This window comes from Trachurus japonicus, chromosome 8 (assembly GCF_045865225.1).
Source record: "Trachurus japonicus isolate A0001 chromosome 8, Traja_1.0".
NCBI lineage: Eukaryota > Metazoa > Chordata > Actinopteri > Carangiformes > Carangidae > Trachurus > Trachurus japonicus.
In genome coordinates, this window is record NC_140914.1 from 30,440,344 (window position 1) to 30,460,852 (window position 20,509).

At 44.7% G+C, this 20,509-nt stretch overlaps 1 protein-coding gene across 1 annotated transcript in view; it reads left to right on the forward strand.

Annotated features, from left to right (window-relative positions):
- smg1 (SMG1 nonsense mediated mRNA decay associated PI3K related kinase) overlaps window positions 1–20,509 on the forward strand; it is a 65,748-nt gene that overhangs the window by 6,960 nt on the left and 38,279 nt on the right. The window contains exons 3-23 of the mRNA XM_085785157.1: window positions 656–808; window positions 2,424–2,560; window positions 3,547–3,605; window positions 4,551–4,764; window positions 6,925–7,050; window positions 7,141–7,213; window positions 7,436–7,533; window positions 7,792–7,965; window positions 12,762–12,983; window positions 13,364–13,465; window positions 14,065–14,355; window positions 14,610–14,740; window positions 15,600–15,761; window positions 15,846–15,964; window positions 16,089–16,176; window positions 16,302–16,403; window positions 17,062–17,202; window positions 18,369–18,595; window positions 19,522–19,721; window positions 19,862–20,023; window positions 20,287–20,444. Of these exons, the coding sequence (XP_085641283.1) occupies window positions 656–808; window positions 2,424–2,560; window positions 3,547–3,605; window positions 4,551–4,764; window positions 6,925–7,050; window positions 7,141–7,213; window positions 7,436–7,533; window positions 7,792–7,965; window positions 12,762–12,983; window positions 13,364–13,465; window positions 14,065–14,355; window positions 14,610–14,740; window positions 15,600–15,761; window positions 15,846–15,964; window positions 16,089–16,176; window positions 16,302–16,403; window positions 17,062–17,202; window positions 18,369–18,595; window positions 19,522–19,721; window positions 19,862–20,023; window positions 20,287–20,444 (3,139 nt within the window). The remainder of the gene's footprint in view (window positions 1–655; window positions 809–2,423; window positions 2,561–3,546; window positions 3,606–4,550; window positions 4,765–6,924; window positions 7,051–7,140; window positions 7,214–7,435; window positions 7,534–7,791; window positions 7,966–12,761; window positions 12,984–13,363; window positions 13,466–14,064; window positions 14,356–14,609; window positions 14,741–15,599; window positions 15,762–15,845; window positions 15,965–16,088; window positions 16,177–16,301; window positions 16,404–17,061; window positions 17,203–18,368; window positions 18,596–19,521; window positions 19,722–19,861; window positions 20,024–20,286; window positions 20,445–20,509) is intronic.

The following is a 20,509-nucleotide window of genomic DNA, read 5'->3' on the forward strand; positions in this document are numbered from 1 at the left end:
ATCTTACAATATCCGATTCAATGCGTATGTCCTGTTTACACGTTCATGTTCCAGATCCGATCTGGGCCTCTTGAGAGGAAAAAGATCCTAATTGGGGCCACTTGAACCGTGCAGTGTAAAGACAGACTATCTAAAGGCTCAGGAAACCTTTGCAGGGTGTTTGGAGTTAATCAGCTGATTCGTGTGACACTATTAGGTTACTGTAGTTATCTTTTTCACTATATTCTCATTGTTTGATTTACAGAATTTTGGGTTTTCATTACAATTAAAAGAAACAAAGAATTAAATATTTAAATTTTCAAAAATGGGTTTCACTATTTGAATTGAACTACTGAAATAAACAAAGTTTTCCATGATACTCTAATATATTGAGATGAACCTGTATACCGTAGTTTACCCTACTGTTTAGTGAACCTGACATCTATCTCATTTCTGCTGCTATGGGTCCCGGTTGTTTTAAATATAGTAGTAGTAGTAATAGTTTACTGTCAAACAACAAATGTGATGCAAAAATGAACATGACTTCTATTTTCTCCTAACATACTTCAGTGCTTTAACCTGTGTGACCCTGAACATTGTTCCACTCTATGATGTCAGGTATGATACACACCTGGCCAGACCTGCTGTATAACCCAACACGGTGTGTGTCCTGCAGGTGGATATGAAGCTGGTCAGGGTGTCTGTGATACTACATTTGGTTGGAAGTCGCTGGGGCAAGAGTTGAGGCCCAATGACGTGACGACGGATTTGACTCCTTTTCAGCATGGAAACCGTGCTTTAGCTTCAAAGGACATGAGGAAATCGCAGGGTAAGCTCTTCCACACCAGCATGTTGCTCTCTGGTATGATTCACTGCAGCTGGCTTGGCAGTTCTGTAGCGCTCACTGGCTTTACTGACAGACTACAGTCACCTGTTGGTCAGCTGCAGCTCTCTGTCAAGGTAACAGTCGGTGTGTGGCCGTCTGGACTCGCTGTAAATGCAATATGACACCGGTGTAATGAAGTAAATACGGGATTAGTTCTGCACTGAAATGTTTTTAATGCTGGACCACAGTTTAGTACAGTTGAAATATCTCAAGGTTGGATGTGAAAATGTCAAACTTGTATGATATTGCTTACAAAGGAGAAACTAGGATCATATACAAGCTGGAACTGAGGGTGAAGTTGAACAGGTTGCAAGAATAACATCTAAATTGTGCAACTTCATAATTGATGATTCATTCAGATTCAGATTCATTCACAAAAACGAGAATCATGATACATCTGCAGGGATTCAAGTTGTCTGTCTGTGATGATGAGTTTCCATCAGTTGGACTCCAGAAAGGCCTTTTTGCCTTCTATTACTTTGTTTTGTGTGCTTTACAAAGCACAGTATGAATGACAATGTAGGAGCCGAGGAAGTGATTAAAGGAATAGTTCACCAAAAAATGAAGTTCAGTAATTAGAGTAGAGTAGAGAATACTTTATTCATCCCTAGGAGGGATTAGTGACTCACCCTCATGCTGATGAATACTCTGGAGTAGTTTTTTATTCCTCAAAGTGCATCTGGAGACCCCGGAGGCCGGTTTGTAGTCTAATGGAAACTTTGTATGAGAAAAATAGCGCCCAACACAAAAACGTCCATAAAACTACACAAAAACCATTTCATATTACTCCAAACTGCCTGTCCACTGCAATCCAAGTGGGATACAGTCCAGAGTTTACTCGAACTGACGTCATTTAGGACATTTTTACAGCCTAAACAGTCCTGTATTGAATTTGCCTGGTGCACGCTCTCGTGTTCAGGCGTCGCACGCGGATGTGACCGGACTTGCCTCAATGATGTCGTTTCGAGTAAACTCTGGACTATCTCCCTTCAGGACACTTGGATTGCAGTGGACGAGCAGTGTGGAGGAATATTAAATGGTTTTTGTGTAGTTTTATGGACGTTTTTGTGTCGGGCGCTATTATTCTCATATAAAGTTTTTGTTGGACTACAAACCGGCCTCCCGGGTCTCCAGATGCACTTTGAGGAGTATTCATCAGCATGAGGGTAAATCGCTAATGACTAAATTTCATTTTTCGTTGAACTATTCCTTTTAAGTGGAGACAGAAGCATGAATGATGTTATTAGCACAAGTTTTGTTTTGTTTTGTTGCAATGTCTGTGGCGCTAGGATTTTTATTAAAAATCAGTCACTTTAATCCCTGTATCTACTATCTGGAGGATCCTCCAGCCTCACAGCTGGTGAAGAAAAGGATTAGACAGAATTTTATCTGTGGAATCTACCTGACTACCTGATTGTTTAAAAGCCTTTATTTCTTTAAACCATTAAAACTCCTTTAAAACACATAGGAGTTTTAAAGGGTTAACATGACTAAGCCATAGAAATAAAGGACAAAGATTAATTAAAGTTGTTGCTGACATGTGGTGTTGTGATTGCAGACAGAGGGGTGGCTCATTCAGAGGAGTCTCGGCTGGCCAACCTCCTGCGGCGAGTCTCCAGGGAGGATGATCGCGACCGCAGGCTGGCCACCCTCAAACAGCTGAAGGACTTCATCAGCCACGGAGAGAGCAAAGTGGTCAGTCACATCTTCTCCTCAGCAAAGAATACTGTCGCTGAATTTCAGAAGTATTTTGAAGGCGAAGGGCCAGGACTGAAGCGCACCATTTTTAAATTTTTTTTTTTTTAATTTCATGGACAAATGAACTCCTTATCAAGTTCTCAAACTAAATTCAGCCGTGTCCATAGGTCAGCAGTGAATGATAAGTGGAGCTTTGCTCAGTTTGACCGTCAAGACATTAGTCATGTTTATATGAAGACCTTTTTTCATTCTGGTTCAAATCATTGTGAATGAAGGTTTCATGTCAACTATTTACATGTGACTTGATCTGGTGTTTACATGTGTGTCTGCTTTTATTCAAACCAGACGTTTTACAGCCGTGTCACATGCAGATTTAACACAACATAGTCCAGCAGTTTCGTATCTGTTGGACGCTGCAGTGTTCAGCTCTGCGTGCTCCGTGCTGTACTCGGAAGCCGCCATTTTTGCAAGTGAAATAACGTCACTACTCACTTACAGCATGCACAGAAAGAACACAACCAGACAACAATCCATTTCCCTGTTTACATGATGTCATTCTACTTTTGATCCATTTGGGAGAAGGGATTTTCTACCCCTCTGAAACCAAATTAAATTCCTTTCAGTCTGGGCCTGTGTGTTCTGACCGAGGTGTTTATATGGAGCATTTTAATTGGGTTTGGACATCTAAACTGATTCTAATTGGAATGTTTGGCTCCATGTAAACCCAGCTATTGTCTTGCCATTGTGCTGAAAGAAATGATGTTTCTTTCTTGTAAATGTGTCAATTAGGAATCAGGCTCTGTAGGGATTGTGGACGAGCTGTTTGAGCCTCCTACAGCTTCCTGAACCAACAGGACACCTCACATGAATCACTGCAGACGCTCGTCTCTAGTCAACACATCTTTGCTTCTATCAAATCAAATGTGTTGTAGAGGATCAAAGTAGTGACTAACACATAATCCTCTGTATCCTCTCTCACGCAGACCCTGGTCAAACAGTTGGACACCATCCTCAGCACCCTGAATGATATTTTAAATGAGAGGTAAGAGGAAGCTGGGTGCTCTGCGTTTCAACTGAAGCACTTTCCTGAGGATTCAGCACCATGTACACAGTCAGACTAACCATTTGTTGATGATAATTAGTGTAACAGCAACTAGGGATGGGTACCGAATTCTCTACTTTTATTGGTCCCGGCCGAACTCCCACCAAAGTACCGAGTATCGATTCACGTGAAGTCATACAGTAACCAGGGTTGGAAACTTTTTCTTAATTCTACCAGCCACTATGTTTTTACCAGCCACCATTTTGCAAGTGTACTTTTGTGTCATTTGTAATTTGTCTTGGCTTTAAAGGTGTACAGAAAAGAAAATTGGATTTGAGCCCGCTGTGGGTCTTAACATTAGTGTAATAACTCATCTATCAGACGATGGAGCCCAAACTCTGTGCAAAATTCTATTTTCGAGGAAATCTGGGATGAAAGTGTGTTATTAAATTTACCAGAATAAAGTCGTAAATTTACGACTTATTCTAGAATAAAGTCGTAAATTTACGACTTTATTCTTGTAAATTTATGACTTTTTTCTCGTAGGAAATGTACGACTTTATTCTTGTAAATTTATGACTTTATTCCCGAAGTTTGTGATTTTTTTTTTCTCAATGTGGCCCTAATACTCCGTCGTACTTTAAAAGTCATAAATATACGAGAATAAAGTCGTAAATTTACGTTGTACTTTAATTACCACACATACACACAAAAAGTACCTAAAACAGGTACCGTTGTATATCGATACCGTATCCATTCAAATGTGAAAGGTACCCATCCCTAACAGCAGTGACCTAATGAAGTGTTTTAGTGACTGAAACAGAGAAGTTGTGACACACGTGATGAAACTTTCTCCAGACCAGCCTCAGTAGGTTCATCCCTCGCTGCTCTGTGAGTCTAACTGGTTGCTGCTGGTTGTGTGTGTCTGTGTGTGTGTGTGTGTAGCAGTAAGCTGCTGTGGGAGCTGCGTCAGGACGCGGCGGCGTGCCTGGGTCTCCTCTGCACCGTGCTGGGCTACGAGGCCGAGCGCATCTTCAAGTGGCTTTTCCTCAAGTTCACTTCCAGCAGTCGTGACGAGGTGAAGCTGCTGTACCTGGTGGCGGCGCAGCGAGCTCTGGAGACGGCTGGAGAGAGGAAGGCCTTTTCTCATGTCATGCAGGTAAACACACACACTGGACCAATACACTGTACACTAAAACTAAAAACAAAACGGTCAGATGAAGACAAACAAGACAAATGTATCTCTGTAAGAATGTATCTTTGTTCATTTGTGGTTTGGTATTTTAGTTGGATATGAAATCTACCTTGTGGTTTTAGTTGAGTCAGATGGAGCAGTAACTGACCTCACGAGCTGATTGGCTCTTGGTGTACAACCAGTACAGGTGCACATTCATTACATTAATCACCTCAAATTTATATTATCTGCTAGGGCTGGGCGATTTTTGTCGATTAATTCGAATTTGTAGTTGAAATGGATTTGGTTTCTCTTTAACATCTGCCACCGATGCTCCCCACTGGGCTCCTGTAGTTCAGAGTGGGCTTCACCCTAGGCTCATGTTATATAACACACACGCTGCTGTGGCTGTGTAGCATCTCATCCACTGTGATCTGGCTCAGCTGATCAGCGGTCTCAGACGGCGGTTAGATCTTCACATTTTGAACTCATCTTTCACAAAGTGAAGCCAAACACCAGAGTGAAGAGAGAGAAACAGAAGAGCTGCCATCTCTTCTTTTGGCTTGTTGTTTCTGATCACACTACCAGAGGGGAAAACCAAAATGAAATAAAGTTAGAACTCGTTTTGAACAATTTCTTTTCATCTGCAGTTTGATTTTAAGTAGGATTTAAATCATGAATCAGATTCATTGTTGATATAATCTGAGTCCTGTTATCTCCAGCAATCTGACCCCTGACATGTTACAAGAAAAAAGTGCAAATCTGTTTAAAAAGCTAATTCAAACTAAACAAACTGAATATAAAAAGCTGAAACAAAATAAAGAGTAATGAGAAAAACAAACCTAACCTAACCTTTCTCTGGACAGGAGTCTGGCATTTATAATACAATATGTAATATTTTACTCAACATTCATGTTTTTGTTGTTCAGTAAAAGAATTGATTGTTCATACAAGAATTAAAACTTGATAAAGTTCTACTCACAAATAAATCTAAAACCAAATATTTACATTTATGTTTGAATATGATACAGTTTAAATTACCCCCGATTTCCAGTCAATTCCCATAAATTCCCATGATTCCCATGGCAAGTTTCCAATTTGGAATATTTCCAAAATTCCCCATCTTAAAGGACAATTCCAGGCGAATTCAACTCGGGGGTGTATTTTCATATCATTTTAGGTCTAAAAGAAGGAATCTGAAGATTTTCAGTTTAATTGCTCCTGTTTTGCGGTAGTTGCGTCTGTCCCCGTATCGCCACGGCAGCAATGAATGGGAGTGGATGTAAGTTCCGCTGCTTAGGCTGTTTACATCCCTCAAACCCGCAATTTTTTTTCCACAGACAGCGTCAGATGGCGCCTCAAACGTGCACCGAGAAGTTTATTTACATCAAGCAAGCCGACATGTTTGTAAAACTAGATCTAATTCAAAGTCTCCCAGAGTCTCGCGCGAGCCCGAAGTTGCAGTGCTGGTGTATTCAGGCGCAGTGGGAGCTACCGTTTGTGTCATAAACACAGGAATATCAACTCTTGACTTGCTTCTAGTGTACATTTTTTCCCCACAGACAGCGTCAGGTGGCTACTCAAACATGCGCCGAGAAGTTTTTTTTACTTGAAGCAAGTAAAGAGTTGATATTCCTGTGTTTATGACACAAACGGTAGCTTTCCCACTGCACCTGAACACACCGCGCACGGCAACTGGGTCTCACGCGAGACTCCAGGAGACTTTGAATTAGATCTAGTTTTACAAACATGTCGGCTTGCTTGAAGTAAATAAACTTCTTGGTGCATGTTTGAGTCGCCATCTGATGCTGTCTGTGGAAAAAAATTGCGGCTTTGAGGGATGTAAACAGCTTAAACAGCGGAACTTACATCCACTCCCATTCATTGCTGCCGTGGCGATGCGGGGACAGACGCAACTACCGCAAAACAGGAGCGATTAAACTGAAAATCTTCAGATTCATTCTTTTAGACCTAAAATGATAGGAAAATACACCCCCGAGTTGAATTCGCCTGGAATTGTCCTTTAGCTTCCCATGGAAATTTACTGGAAAATTCCTATACCCCTTTGCAACCCTAATCCTACCAGAGCCATAGCTGCTAGCATAGAAGCCTGCTCTGTGGTCTGAGTGTTTCCGTGTGTTTCAGCTGGTGATGAGCAACCTGCAGTCCATCCTGGAGAACGTGGACACACCGGAGCTGCTCTGTCAAAGCGTCAGGTGTATCCTCCAGGTGGCTCGCTGCTACCCACACGTCTTCAGCACCAACTTCAGGGTGAGTGTTTGAGCGCCGGCCGCTGCTGCAGCTCACAGGTCACCTGAGGTTCAAGTCATAACCCCTGTTTAATATGTCCTCCTTCTACAGGACACAGTGGACATCCTGGTGGGCTGGCACATTGACCACACACAGAAACAAGCCCTCACTCAGCAAGTCTCAGGTCAGTTGGGATCGTTATCATCACTTTTATTCCTGTTGTTGTGATTGGAACTGATATTATTTTTTGCCTGGTGTCTGGCTTTTTTTTCCCTAACTGTTTTATTAATTGAATGAAACATTTCATTCTGTGGCACAAGAGGCATCTGACCAGTGCGTATGCTCCAAGGTCATTGTTTCCTGTTTTATTCTCAATACCAGTGTTCTGCTCCTCCTGTCTGTCCAGGTTGGCTACAGAGTCTGGAGCAGTTCTGGGTGGCAGACCTGACCTTCTCCACCACCCTGCTGGGGCAGTTCCTGGAGGACATGGAGGCGTATGCAGAGGTGAAGTTAGTCTAGAGGCTCCAGTCACACGGCTGAGGGCAAATACCGATCAAGTGTAATGAAGCAGGACTGGCTTGAAATTAAAAACAAAAAAAAACAGCATCTGGACAGAACCAATGCTTTAGTAGCAATTATTTCTGTACAGTAAGAATTGATAAAAAAAAATATTTTCTGTTCTAATTGAGTACATTTCTGTGCTAGAATACTGTCACATTGAGCTCTTGTCAGGGAACTGACCGAGTCTGTGTCTCTGTTCAGGATCTGAGCCACGTGGTGTCGGGGGAGGCGTTGGATGAAGACATCCCCCCTCCCTCGGTGTCGCTACCCAAACTGGCCGCTCTGCTGAGGGTCTTCAGTACAGTGGTCCGCAGCATCGGAGAGAGATTCAGCCCCGTCAGAGGACCGCCCATCACTGAGGCATACGTCACCGATGTAAGAACCTTAACAACAAAACAAATCTGCACCTGTTCTAAATATGAGGAAATGAAACGGCCAGCTGTGTATTTGCAATCAGTCAAATAAGCCGATAGTGTCGACTCATCCTACTGCTCTCAGGAGAGAGAACGACCTCTGACTTTGGAAGTTTGGCAGAAGTTTGGAATCTGAAATATGAGCTTTGAAGCAGAGGTTGTTCTGATGATGAAATTTCAGACGATGAAGGGGATGTCACTCAAAACCTAGGTGTGTTGTTTCTAGGGCTGCCCCTGACCAAAGATTTTGTTGGTCGACCAGTAGTCGTCACTTATGGCGATTAGTCGACTAATCGACCCCCCCACCTTGAGGGGAAAAAAAAAAAATAAATAAAAAAATATATATATATTTTTTTTTTTTTTGCCCGCGGTCAGGTTGAGAATTAATTAATTAATGCTCGTGACTCCGGCCGTGTTGGGTCCGAGATTCAACAACAAGCCGGTCGGGTTTCACCGTTATTACCGGCAGAATGCCCGTTTGCACCTATAAACACAGTAGATGAGGAGGGTAAAAAGTTACTGAGCTCAGACTGTGTGACGGGGGTGCGGGGGTGGGGGTCCGCGGCGTGGAGCGGTGCGGGCATAGACATATGTCTATGGCAGTGATTTTCAACCACTGTGCCGCGGCACACTAGTGTGCCGTGAGCTATCGCCAGGTGTGCCGTGGAAAATCACCAAATTTAACTTAATTGATCCAAACTAGTGATGCAAATTTTGATTTTTTTTTTTCAGACCGATAACCGACGCTCATAGGCGATTATAACCGTTAACGAGTGAGATTCAGCACTCCATCGAGTGTCTTTGACTAGGCTCGTGCCGACCGGCCAGTCTCATTTTGTTTGCTTTTTATTTTTATAACACACGCGCGCTGCTCCCGCTGTGCTGCAGCTCATCCACGCCAGCGGAGCGCTCCTCTGCTCGTCTGTGCAGCTGCAGGTGAGTGACGGGGAGCCGGCTGAGAGCCCCTCCTTTTTATTTTAGGGGCACCGTCCTTATTCGTATTCACTCGGTTTTCCACACACACACACACACACACACGTCATTTTAAACGTGTGTGTGTCTCGTGTGCAGACGCAACGGTCAAATATGTATTGACGGACGAGCAACAACAATCATCATTTAATTATTTTATTTTGAAAATTGACCGGATTCTCTCGCCTTTTCTGTGCCTGACTTCCTGTCTGGTACGACCTGGTCTATCCAGCTTGACAGTCGGCGCTCTCGCTCGCGGCTTGCGTGAAAAATATAACTGAACCGATCTGAAGCGCTGCAGGCGCGCGCACTGTGCTCCAGAGCGCGAGATGTGCGACCAGGCAGAGTGAAGCACGCGTTGCAGGTTGCACTCAGAGTTTGTTCTGACTTTCTATCACAGGGAGTGCACAGCATAAGTTTAAGTCCTCTCATGTTTGCTGTGAAATATGGCTGAAGGCACGAGTGGAAGTGTGCACGTGTTGACAAGCTCCCATGAGTTGATTGACAGCTAAAAAAAAAAAAAAGGCTTTGTTGAGCATCTGTGTCTGCAATAGTGACTGTCTGGCAGAGTTGGCTAATAAAATAGGACTTTTTTTTATGTCAATGAGTGTAGTGGCAGAAGCCTGCACAGTGACCATTACTGAGTCAGAACAAACTAACTACACTGTAAGAGACAAAATGTGTATTATATTTACTGCATTAGGCTGCACTGTGTCATTTTCTAACATTTTTGGTTAGTGGTGTGCCGCGGGATTTTTTTAATGAACAAAGTGTGCCGTGGCTCAAAAAAGGTTGAAAAACACTGGTCTATGGGTGCGGGTCTCTGACTGCAGCGGGGACTATCATGGATCCGCTCCGTGACACTGAGACTGACCGCCGGTGAGCGCTGTGGGACGGGACCGGGGCTCAGACAGCACCCGCTAATGGTGACAGCGGTGATACGAGAGAGACTGCCGTGCCGTGTTAAAAAAAAAAAAAAAAAAAGTGTCATGTCACGATTTCCTGTATCTGGCCCTTCAAAATAAAAGCCCCATAACCTTTCATATACAGTTCAGTCATTGATGTTGGCTTAATTTTGACAAGACACGGCTCCAAATGTTTGTTTTTTTTCCTGCGACCAATCGACCAATGAAATTTTGGTCGGCTAATGATTTTTTGGTCGACCAGTGCTTGGTAAACAAGTGGTCCGTCAGCACGAGGCAAAACAATACACGTGACAATATGTTGTCATGGCGATGTCGTATTGTTTACCTGACCCACGTTTTACCGGCTTTCTCTCCACTTCTGTGACTAAAAAAACATCGGTTTGTTACCAACGGCCATCTGCCCGACTGCACGTGAATGCAGCATCAGTAGGTGCGTTTCCATTACCCCTTGAAATGCGCAAAACCTAAATATCGAAATTAAAAACTGGTAATGGAAACACCTACATTTCGAAAAAACTCTCAAATATCGCAAAAAAGTTTTTACGCTCTCATGAGGTGGTTTTTGAGACGTATCGATACAAACTTGTATCGCAAAAATGTAATGGAAACACTTTTTTCGCTTTTCTACACGTCACCGGCGTCAGCGGAGTTGTGTGTGTCCACGTGTTGGTTTATGTAACTTGAGGAGACAAATGAACCACATGTTTATTGTAATGCATTGCTGACCTGGGCATTGTTTCTCAATAAATTAGAAAAACCTTTCCTATCATTTTCCTTTTCCGTGCATGGTTGAAGGAGATTGGCTCGCATCCACGCTCCCCCTCCCTCCTGCGCCGAAATGTCACCTTAAAGGGATAGTTCACCCTAGAATGATATTTCGCTCATTATCTACTCACCCTCGTGTTGACTAAGGGCTGGAAGAAGTTTCAGATTCCTCCGTGGCTTCTCTGAGTTACAGGGGGTCTCGGCATAGCAGTGCATGTCCATATAACGGTTGCAAAGGGACACCGGAGCTCTTCGTAAAAAAACACACACAAAAAAACATCCAAATACCTCCATGCTGCTCGTATGTAATGTCCGTCTTGTGCTGAAGCCCCAAATTGCGTAATTGTCCCGAAAAAAATTAAATAAGTCTATATTTTAAGCTTGTTTGTAGCGGAAGCTTTCTCGAAGCTCCTCTTCCTGGTCCGTCCAAATCTCGCGTGATTCGCAGTAACCGCACTGACGCATACTGACGCCGGCGCAAATCACGCGAGATTTGGACGGACCAGGAAGAGGAGCTTCGAGAAGCTTCCGCTACAAACAAGCTTAAAATATAGACTTATTTAATTTTTTTCGGGACAATTACGCAATTTGGGGCTTCAGCACAAGACGGACATTACATACGAGCATCATGGAGGTATTTGGATGTTTTTTTGTGTGTGTTTTTTTTACGAAGAGCTCCGGTGTCCCTTTGCAACCGTTATATGGACATGCACTGCTATGCCGAGACCCCCTGTAACTCAGAGAAGCCACGGAGGAATCTAAAACTTCTTCCAGCCCTTAGTCAACATGAGGGTGAGTAGATAATGAGCGAAATATCATTCTAGGGTGAACTATCCCTTTAAGTCACATAAACCAGTACGGGTGTGTGACACAACCACCTATATTGTTGTCAGCGCCTCATCACCGCTGGTGTTAAAAGGCTCCGTTCTTTCTGCAGTCAGGTTAAAGCGCACATCCACCGTGTTGGTAAACAAATAGCCCCTCTACTGTATATCAACGGAGGCAACCGTGCTTGAGCAGCTTGGGTTGGAGGTGGTGTGAGTGTGGGCCAGCGGGGGACAGAGGAGGGGGCATTAGAGCTTCAGCACGGTACAGAACAACTGGCCCTTGTGTGAGTGCGTCCTTATTTGTGGCCGCTGCAGCGCCACACGGGCTTTGCCTTTCAGCAATCAAGCGCTGTTTTTGTCTTTGTTAAAAACAATAACAGCAACAGCTGTCGGCAGCTGAGATCGCTGTGCCGTCACCATAGAAACGCAAGACGCATTGCGGCTCATTCGCAAAATACCTTTCAATGGAAACACCCGCAAATAGCAATTGCACTTTTTCGAAGTTTCAGAAATATCGCTTTTATTTTGCGAAAATCTGTAATGGAAACGCAGCTACTGTAACACTCCGAGCACCGAGCTTACCCGCTCCATGTTTATATGAATGATATGAACGGCTAATTCAGAGCTTACTGGAACACTTCAGTTTGTTGATGGGGGTATTACTGATTAATGAAAAACAGACTTTTGAACGAAATAATCAATTTTTGTGAATAAATAACAGCAGAAGTTACACAATGTCCCTTTAAGAAAAAAAGTCCAAATTCTCTGATTTCAGCTTCTTAAATGTGAATATTTCTGGTTTCTTTGTTCCTTATGATAACAAACTGAGTCTCTCTTTGTTTTGTGGACAAAAAAGACATTTGATGATGTCATCTTGTGGTTTTGGAAACACTGATTTTTCAACATTTTTTAACATTTTATTGACCAAACAACTAATTGATTAATCGATTAAATAATCAACAGAATAATTGATAATGAAAATAATTGCTAGTTGCAGCCCTAACCTGCGCTAACACTTTCCTGTCACAATAAGCACACAGTTCAGTCGAGGCTCGTCTCTTTATTAACAATCAACCCCTCTTCTGTCGTCGTCTTCACATCAGCAGCAAAATGACGATGAGTCTAAAGGTATGAGGCACAAAGAGCTGTGGACCGTCTCACTGCCTCATGTCCCTTTAGACCTAAACATTCCAGTCAGGACCTGCAAAAGCCAAATCACGGGTTCTGTGGTGTGGGAATAATTGTCCCCTTTGTTGTGTTTGTCTCAGGTTCTGAACCGGGTCCTGAGTTGTGTGAGCACAGCGAAGCAGGTCCAGTTCTCTGAGGCGGTTCTCACAGCCGGGAACGAGTGTGTGGGAGTGCTGCTGGCCAGTGTGGAACCCTGCGGTCCGCTGATGGAGGCCGTCCTAGCCTACGGCCTGGACCAGCTGGACTGCTGCCAGGCCTGTGGCACCGACTACTACCTGGCAGTGCTCAGCCTGCTCACCCTGGTACGGTCACACCTCACACCACACTGATGCACAACACACCGCTTGTGGCCCAAACAAACCTGCTTCCAGGTCTGTTACTCACTGTTAGCTGATGGGCCTTTTGCACCTTCTCTCAATTTATTCATCAGATGTTTTGCATTATTATTCTTCCCTTTTCCAGTCTTATGCTCTTGTTGGATGAGAAGTCATTGTGCAGGTGTCTTCCTCTAACTTCAGACATATTGGTGTAAAAACATTTAACCTAGTTGCTGTACATCATTGTGACAGAGGGCTGTTGAGAGATTCCTGCCACACCTGAAACGTTCCACATATGAAGAGGTGTAGGTGTTTTCTGTCACCTGTAAGCCAACTCATTGATGGCTCTACCTTTTTGCTTTCAGATCGTGGACCAGATCCACACGAAGCTGCCTGTGTTCTTTGTAGAGAAGCTGCTGGCGCCTGACTCCAAGCTGCTGAAGCTGCGCTTCCATCGAGAGAAAGAGGTGAGAGAGTGTAACAAGGTGGCACTACAGGCCTCCGGACCTTTTTTTTTGTGATCAAATGTTTATTTTATTTTAAAGAAAAGTATAGATGGGCATATGCACATGTTACAAAAATAGATAAATATATTCACATACCTATACAGATTCACATGAATAAACTAAAATAAAATAATAGTTGATGATAAATAATAAATAAATAAATTAATAATAATAATAATAATAATAATAATAATAATAAAAATATATATGAAAAAAAAGTTTCCATCTTGTGGTTGTAACTAGTTTTTTCGCAGCCCTAAGTCCAGGCAACAACGCTCTTCTCTTGTCCATTGTCAAACCCAGCCTTGACAAATCTTTCAAAATGAGTGTAGCAAAATGAGTGTAGCAGGCAGCAGTGTAGCGGATCTTAAACAACGACCACCTCCCAGAACATATGAAAAAAACTGCCAATCACTTTGGAAACCAAGAGTAGTTAGGGCTGTATGTCAAACCAAGCGTTTAGCATATAGTCCTATATAGTCTGATTGGAGCCTGGCTGAGGGCTGCTGTTGGTTACAATATGAAGTCTGAATATCTGTATGTGTTGCTGCACTTCACAGGTGATGTCAGCAGTCCACAGTGTGTACCAGGCTCTGCTGAGCCTCAAAAACATCCCCACACTCGAGGCAGCCTATAAGATGGTCCTGGGTGAGATGGCCTGTGCCCTGTCCAGCCTGATGGGGCCCCTGGAGCCCCCTGGTAAGGCCCCGGCCCCCGACGGCCTGTGCCCCACCATCCAGCACCCTGCTTTCGCTTCCCTCACCCTGCCACTGGAGAAGGCCCAGTTCACCCTCATCTTTAACCTCAGCACCCTCACCACCATCGGCAACACCAAGAACTCTCTCATTGGGGTGAGCTGCTGTACTTTCCAAACCACAGACAAACATGTTCTCATCAAAATTAATGTCAGCATTTACATGGAGAGTTGTTTTCTGAGGAATAGGGCTGATTCTCAGTCTTCAAGTGCACAGGAAGCAACTGCTTCATAGCTGCTGACTGGTGAAATTCCCATCAGGATGTGCTCAGTGTTTATACACTGGCAGAAGATAAACTGCTGTTTATGGAGGCCTGTGTGTTCATGTTGAAATGTGTTGTGTCCGTTCAGATGTGGGCGTTGTCTCCTACGGTCTTCGCTCTCCTCAGCCACAATTTGACGCTGGTCCACTCGGAGTTAGCCGTCTACTACCCCGCCATCCAGTACGCTGTCCTCTACACCCTGTACTCCCACTGCACCAGGTAATATCCTCCTCTGTGCTGGAAAACACTATGTCACAAATGCGCTGTCAGATTTTCTGCAGGGTTTTAATGGTTCATATTAAAGGGATAGTTCAACATTTTGGCAAATTGACCCATTGCCATAATCCCTTTAGTCTTAGCAGTAGGTTTGTTACCTTCAATTGTCTGTGCAAGCTGTTTTTAGAACGGCGGAGCAGAGTCACGAGCTGCTCAGAGCTACGCTACGGAGGCTCATGGGATTTCTTGGTTTCCCTCATCAAACTCATCAAATACACAATCCAACAACTCCAAAACGCTCTGGTGGACAAGTTGTGACCTGCACATTCACCACGCTATGAAATTATGGAATGTTACAAGACAGAGTCATTTTCGAGGTAAATTCATGCAAAGCTGATGTGTCCTCCCGTCGGGGGCAGTTTTTCGGCAAACAGTCTCTGCATTTGCCTCGAAAACAACTGAGGGAAACCAAGAAATTCTATTAGCCTCCGTCGTGTAGCTCTGAGCAGCTCGCGGATCTGCTCCGCCGTTCTAATAAGCTTGCACTGACAATTAAAGGTAACACACCTACTCCTAAAACTATAGGGATTATGGCAATGGGCCAATTTACCAAAATGTTGAACTATCCCTTTAAAAGATGAACTAAATGCAGTAAAATGTCAAAATCGTGTTGAACCAGTTCTTCCTTCTTTCTTTCTTTCTTTCTTTCTTTCTTTCTTTCTTTCTTTCTTTCTTTCTTTCTTTCTTTCTTTCTTTCTTTCTTTCTTTCTTTCTTTCTTTCTTTCTTTCTTTCTTCCTTCTTCTCTTCCTCTCTCTGTGGTCACTGTTGAACTGATCTTGTTTTTCTTCTGTTTTTGTTCAGACATGATCACTTCATCTCATCCAGCCTGTCGTCATCTTCCCCCTCGCTGTTCGATGGCGCCGTCATCAGCACAGTGACCACAGCAACTAAGAAACATTTCAGCACGCTGCTAAGCCTGCTGGGAGGTCTGCTGATGAAGGAGCACCTGTACCCCGAGGCCAGGTACTTTCTCTCCCTCCTCCGTCTTTTTGAGTTTCTCTCCCATCGGTGGACACAGTTGTTCTGACTCTGTTGTGTTGGCGTTAGGAGGCTGCTGCTGACCTGGGCCCAGGAAATCTCCGTGCTGATGAAGAAATCCGACACTTACAGCCCCCTCTTCTCCCTGCCCTCCTTCAACAAGTTCTGTAGAGGCCTGCTGGCTAACGGTGAGTCCAACATGCCCCCCACATCCAACAAAGAACAGTTTACTTTGTGTTTTTCATTTTCATATGTGGTGTTCACTCATCAGTCTTGTGTTTAATATCTTTCCACATCTGCTTTTCTACATAGCTCTAAATGAAGATCAGAGCATCTGTCTTCAGACCTGCCACAGTTTACAGGTCCTGTCTTCATCGCTGTCCACTGAGCTGCTGCAGAGGTAAACATCACACACACTTACAGACCTACACACACTCCAGCTGTAACAGATTTCATGCAATATTGAAAGTTTAATGTGTAAATGAATCATATTCTCCCTCGTCTCTGTGTGTGTGTGTCCATCAGATGTGTGGACGTGTGCAGAGTACAGCTGGTCCACTCAGCAGTGAGAGTGAGGCAGGCCTACGGCAAGCTGCTCAGGACAATCCCCCTTGATGTGGCTTTGAGGTGAGACCTCGTGTACCTGCATCTGTTCCTCATCTTATCTAACCGTTTCAGATTTGGCTCAAACATTCACTCTAACTCAAAAATAAAATGGTTAGATGATGATTATCTTTGATCTCCATAATGCCTGGAGGGGCTTCTCTCACATTTGGGCACCAATGTCCACTTGGACTCAAGGACAAACTGATTTCAGTTCAGTGGTTAAAGGTCAAAGATGACTTCACAGAACAGTTTTATCCATAACTTCACTTAAACAAAAATTCACAGATGTAAATCAGGGCTGCCAAGATTAGTGGACTAGTCACAATTACACCGACTTTCAAAATCAACGACTAATTCAATAGTCGACGTGTGTTTTTCTCTCAAAACTGCTGTTGTACCTTCCAGTAGTAGTGGTAATCAGCTTCAGCCGCGATGTCACCGGAAACGTTATGCCCAAACAGTATCATGGGTAGCCGGCAACGGAGCTCGAAAGTTTGGGAGCATCTTACCAAAATAAAAGAGAAGAATGTGCAATGCAAAATCCACAAGGCAGACCTTGCCTCCCATGGCGGTCCGACGGCGAGGCGGGGCGTGATAAGAACGAGGCAGTGATGGATTCATTCCTGTGCTCAGATATTTGCCTTGTTAATGAGCTGTGTGTGGTTTTGTCTGTCCACAGTAACCATAGCCACCCTGAGATGAGGGAGATCTCCCTGGCCATCCGCCACCACATGAGCCGAACACCGAGCAGCACCTTCCACCCCCAGGACTTCAGTGACCTCATCAGCTTCATCTTGTACGGGGTCCTGCACCGTGGAGGGTACGTCCTTGTTCTTTTTAGGCGGGGCCAACAGGGCCTTTTTTTCTTCTCAGTCCCAGGAACAGAGACAGCAGCCGGGCCCACACTGTGTACAGCAGCATATTCCTTCTGATAATGAAACTTATGACTTCATAGCAAACAGTTAAAGTTGGGTCTGAATTTGAAGTAAAAGTATTTTATTTCTCTTTCATTATTTTCTTTTTTCTCTGAAAGAACACTTCTTTTTCAAATCTGTTAATGAGGCGTTAGACTGTGTGAGCATTACACACACTAGTGATGCGCGGGTCGGGTTTTTTCCCCGCATCTAATGGTGCTTTTCCACTGGTGAGGCGCCGCGGCCTGCTATTTTTGCTTTTCCACTAGCCCTAGTACCTGGTACCAGGTACTATTTTTAGTACCTCCTCGGCCCTGGTTCCAAGCGAGCCGAAGCGATACTAAAACGTGACGTCAGCCGACTGCCTTCCGCTGATTGGGCAGAGCGTCGTCACTGGAAGAGTGCGAGCGCTACGTCCGACGTGAGAATCAAACCCGGAAATTTCAAAAACACAGTGGCAAGATTGCCAGCTGATCTCGAGACTGTTGTTATTCTTTTACCCGAGTCAAATGTTGCTGTGTGTAAAACCACACTCTGGTCTGTTAGCGAGGTGCAGACGAGTGAGTTTGGAGCTGACGAGCGGATCGAAAAAAGAGAGACGGACAATGCGGCCCCGCGATCGCCTCTGCGATCACCCCCGTGCTGCCCCCGCCCCTGCTGAGGAGGAACTAGAGAACTCAGCTGTAGTGGAAAAGCACCTTTACCGAGCCGAGCCGTGCCGTTCCGTGCTGTGAAAGTGTAGTGGAAAAGCGCCATAAGTAATTTGACCCAAGAAATATTTTATGTCGGGGGGAAAAGAGGAAGCCCGAGGCCGACCTGACCCGAGTCACTTGCATATTTTTTCGTCCCAAACCCACGGGTCCGGTCAGGGTTTGTCGGGCCGGCCCCACCTGTTGAGAACTCTAATGGTGTCTGTATTACTGTCTGTTATGTTTTATGTTCAAAATGAGGAAAATCAGTAAAGAGAGTTGAAGAAAAAAAAAAGAAAAAGCAAGCTGCCTGAAGCCTGCCTGTCAGGAGTCACTGTGATGAGACTCATGTTGCCGTGTGTGTGTGTGTGTGTGTTCCACAGGAAGGACCCCTGGCTGGAGCGTCTGTACTACAGCTGCCAGCGACTGGAGAAGCGCGACGTCCGAGGAGGTTCGGACGGCAGCAGGCCGGGCGTCGTTCCTCGGGCTCTGTTGAAAACCGAGGTGGTTCTGTGGCAGTGGGCGGTGTGGGAGGCTGCACAGTTCACTGTGCTGTCTAAACTCAGAACGCCGCTGGGCCGGGCTCAGGACACCTTCCAGACTATCGAAGGTAAAGAGAGAAGATCCTGTTTGTGTTCAGATCAGAACTTTCCTTTTTTTTTTTTCCACAGCCTGTACTGCTATCACAGGTTTTTGTAAAGTAAATAAAAGACACTGGATTTGTAGTGTGCTTTGTGCACAGCGTATAACTTTCTCAATGGGCATCCAGAATTTGTTTGTTTTAGGTAAATATCTAATGGTCACTTATTAAAGTGATATTTCAACATTTTGGCAAATTGGCCTATTGCCATAATCCCTATAGTCTTAGCAGTAGGTTCATTACCTTTAATTGTCGGTGCAAGCTATTTTTAGATCGGCAGGGCAGAGACGTGAGCTCTGCACGGTGCGTGGTATTTTCACCTTTCCCTCATCAAACTAAATACACAATCGAACAACTCCAAAACACTCTTGTGGACAAATTGTGACCTGCACATTCACCACGCTATGAAATAATAATGGAACGTTACGAGAGTTGTTTTCAAGGTAAATACATAGCCGGAACTACATTCCAGACTCGGCTGCTAGGCTGAGTGACATCAAAAGCAAAAGTAGTTCCGAGTATTTGCTTCATATGTCGTAATGTTACATAGCTATACGTTATTATTTCATAGTGTGGTGAATGTGCAGGTCACAACTTGTCCACCAGAGTGTTTTGGAGTTGTTGGATTGTATATTTAGTTTGATGAGGGAAACGTAGAGATACCATGAGCCTTAGCTGAGCAGCTCACGTCTCTGCTCCGCTGATCTAAAAACAGCTTGCACCGACAATTAAAGGTAATGAACCTACTCCTAAGACTATAGGGAATTTGCCAATGAAATATCCCTTTAAAATAAAAATAGATAAATGTAAAAAATAGCCAGAAAGTAACCAGGTGGTCATTGGTCGTCAACCTCTGGGCTCCAACTGCTTCTATTTGTCCCCTGTGTGTGTTGCAGGTATGATCCGGAGTCTGGCTGCCCACAGTCTGAACCCAGAGCAGGATGTTGGAGCATGGGCTGGCGCAGGAGGCGACGGCGACGGCCACCACTCCAATCAGCTCCGCCTCGCCCTGCTGCTCCAGTACCTGGAGAATCTAGAGAAGCTCATGTACAACGCCTACGAGGGCTGCGCCAACGCTCTCACCGCCCCACCCAAGGTGAGCAGATGGAAGCTCCAGAGCTTGCTGCTGGTTTGGTAGTTTAAGAGAAGTCACTATAAATGGGTTAGGAATAGAAACCAGACGTTGGCTCTATGTGTAGATAATAATGATGACTTTGTCCCTTGTCTGTGCGTCAGAGCATCAGAACCTTCTTCTACACGAACCGTCAGACATGCCAAGACTGGCTGACCAGGATCCGGCTGGCACTGATGAGGGTGGGCCTTCTGTCTGGCCAGCCAGCAGTGACCATTCGTCACGGCTTCGACCTGCTCACAGAGATTAAAAACAGCAGCACCCAGGTCAGTACCGTTGCACTTTCAGGTAGACATCAGGTCGGGGTTTTAAAAAAAACAAGCAGTTCTCTGAGAATCTGAATTGTAAGTGGACCAACCCCAGAGATTTGATTGAAAACATCGGGACCATATGAATTGATTTGAGCAGTCAGTGGCTTTTCCCCTGTCTCTGTCTGCTGTGTGCAACTTGTGATGTCAGCATTTCTAACATACCTGTGTGTTTATTTGATAGCATCGTGAGGTGATGATTGTTCTTGTATTCCCATCAGAGTCCTCCAGAGCTGGAGGTTCCTCTGACGCTGCTGGTAGAGGCCCTGTGTGAGCTGCGCTGTCCTGAGGCCATCCAGGGCCTGGCAGCCTGGAGCCTCACCACCACCGGCAGGAGTCTGGGCTGGCTGTCGTCAGTGGCCCTGCAGGCTGAGGGACGGTAAGCCCAGACGTCTCGGATACTCCGCTAATTCTTCCCACGTCCACCTCTGTCTGTGATTTAAT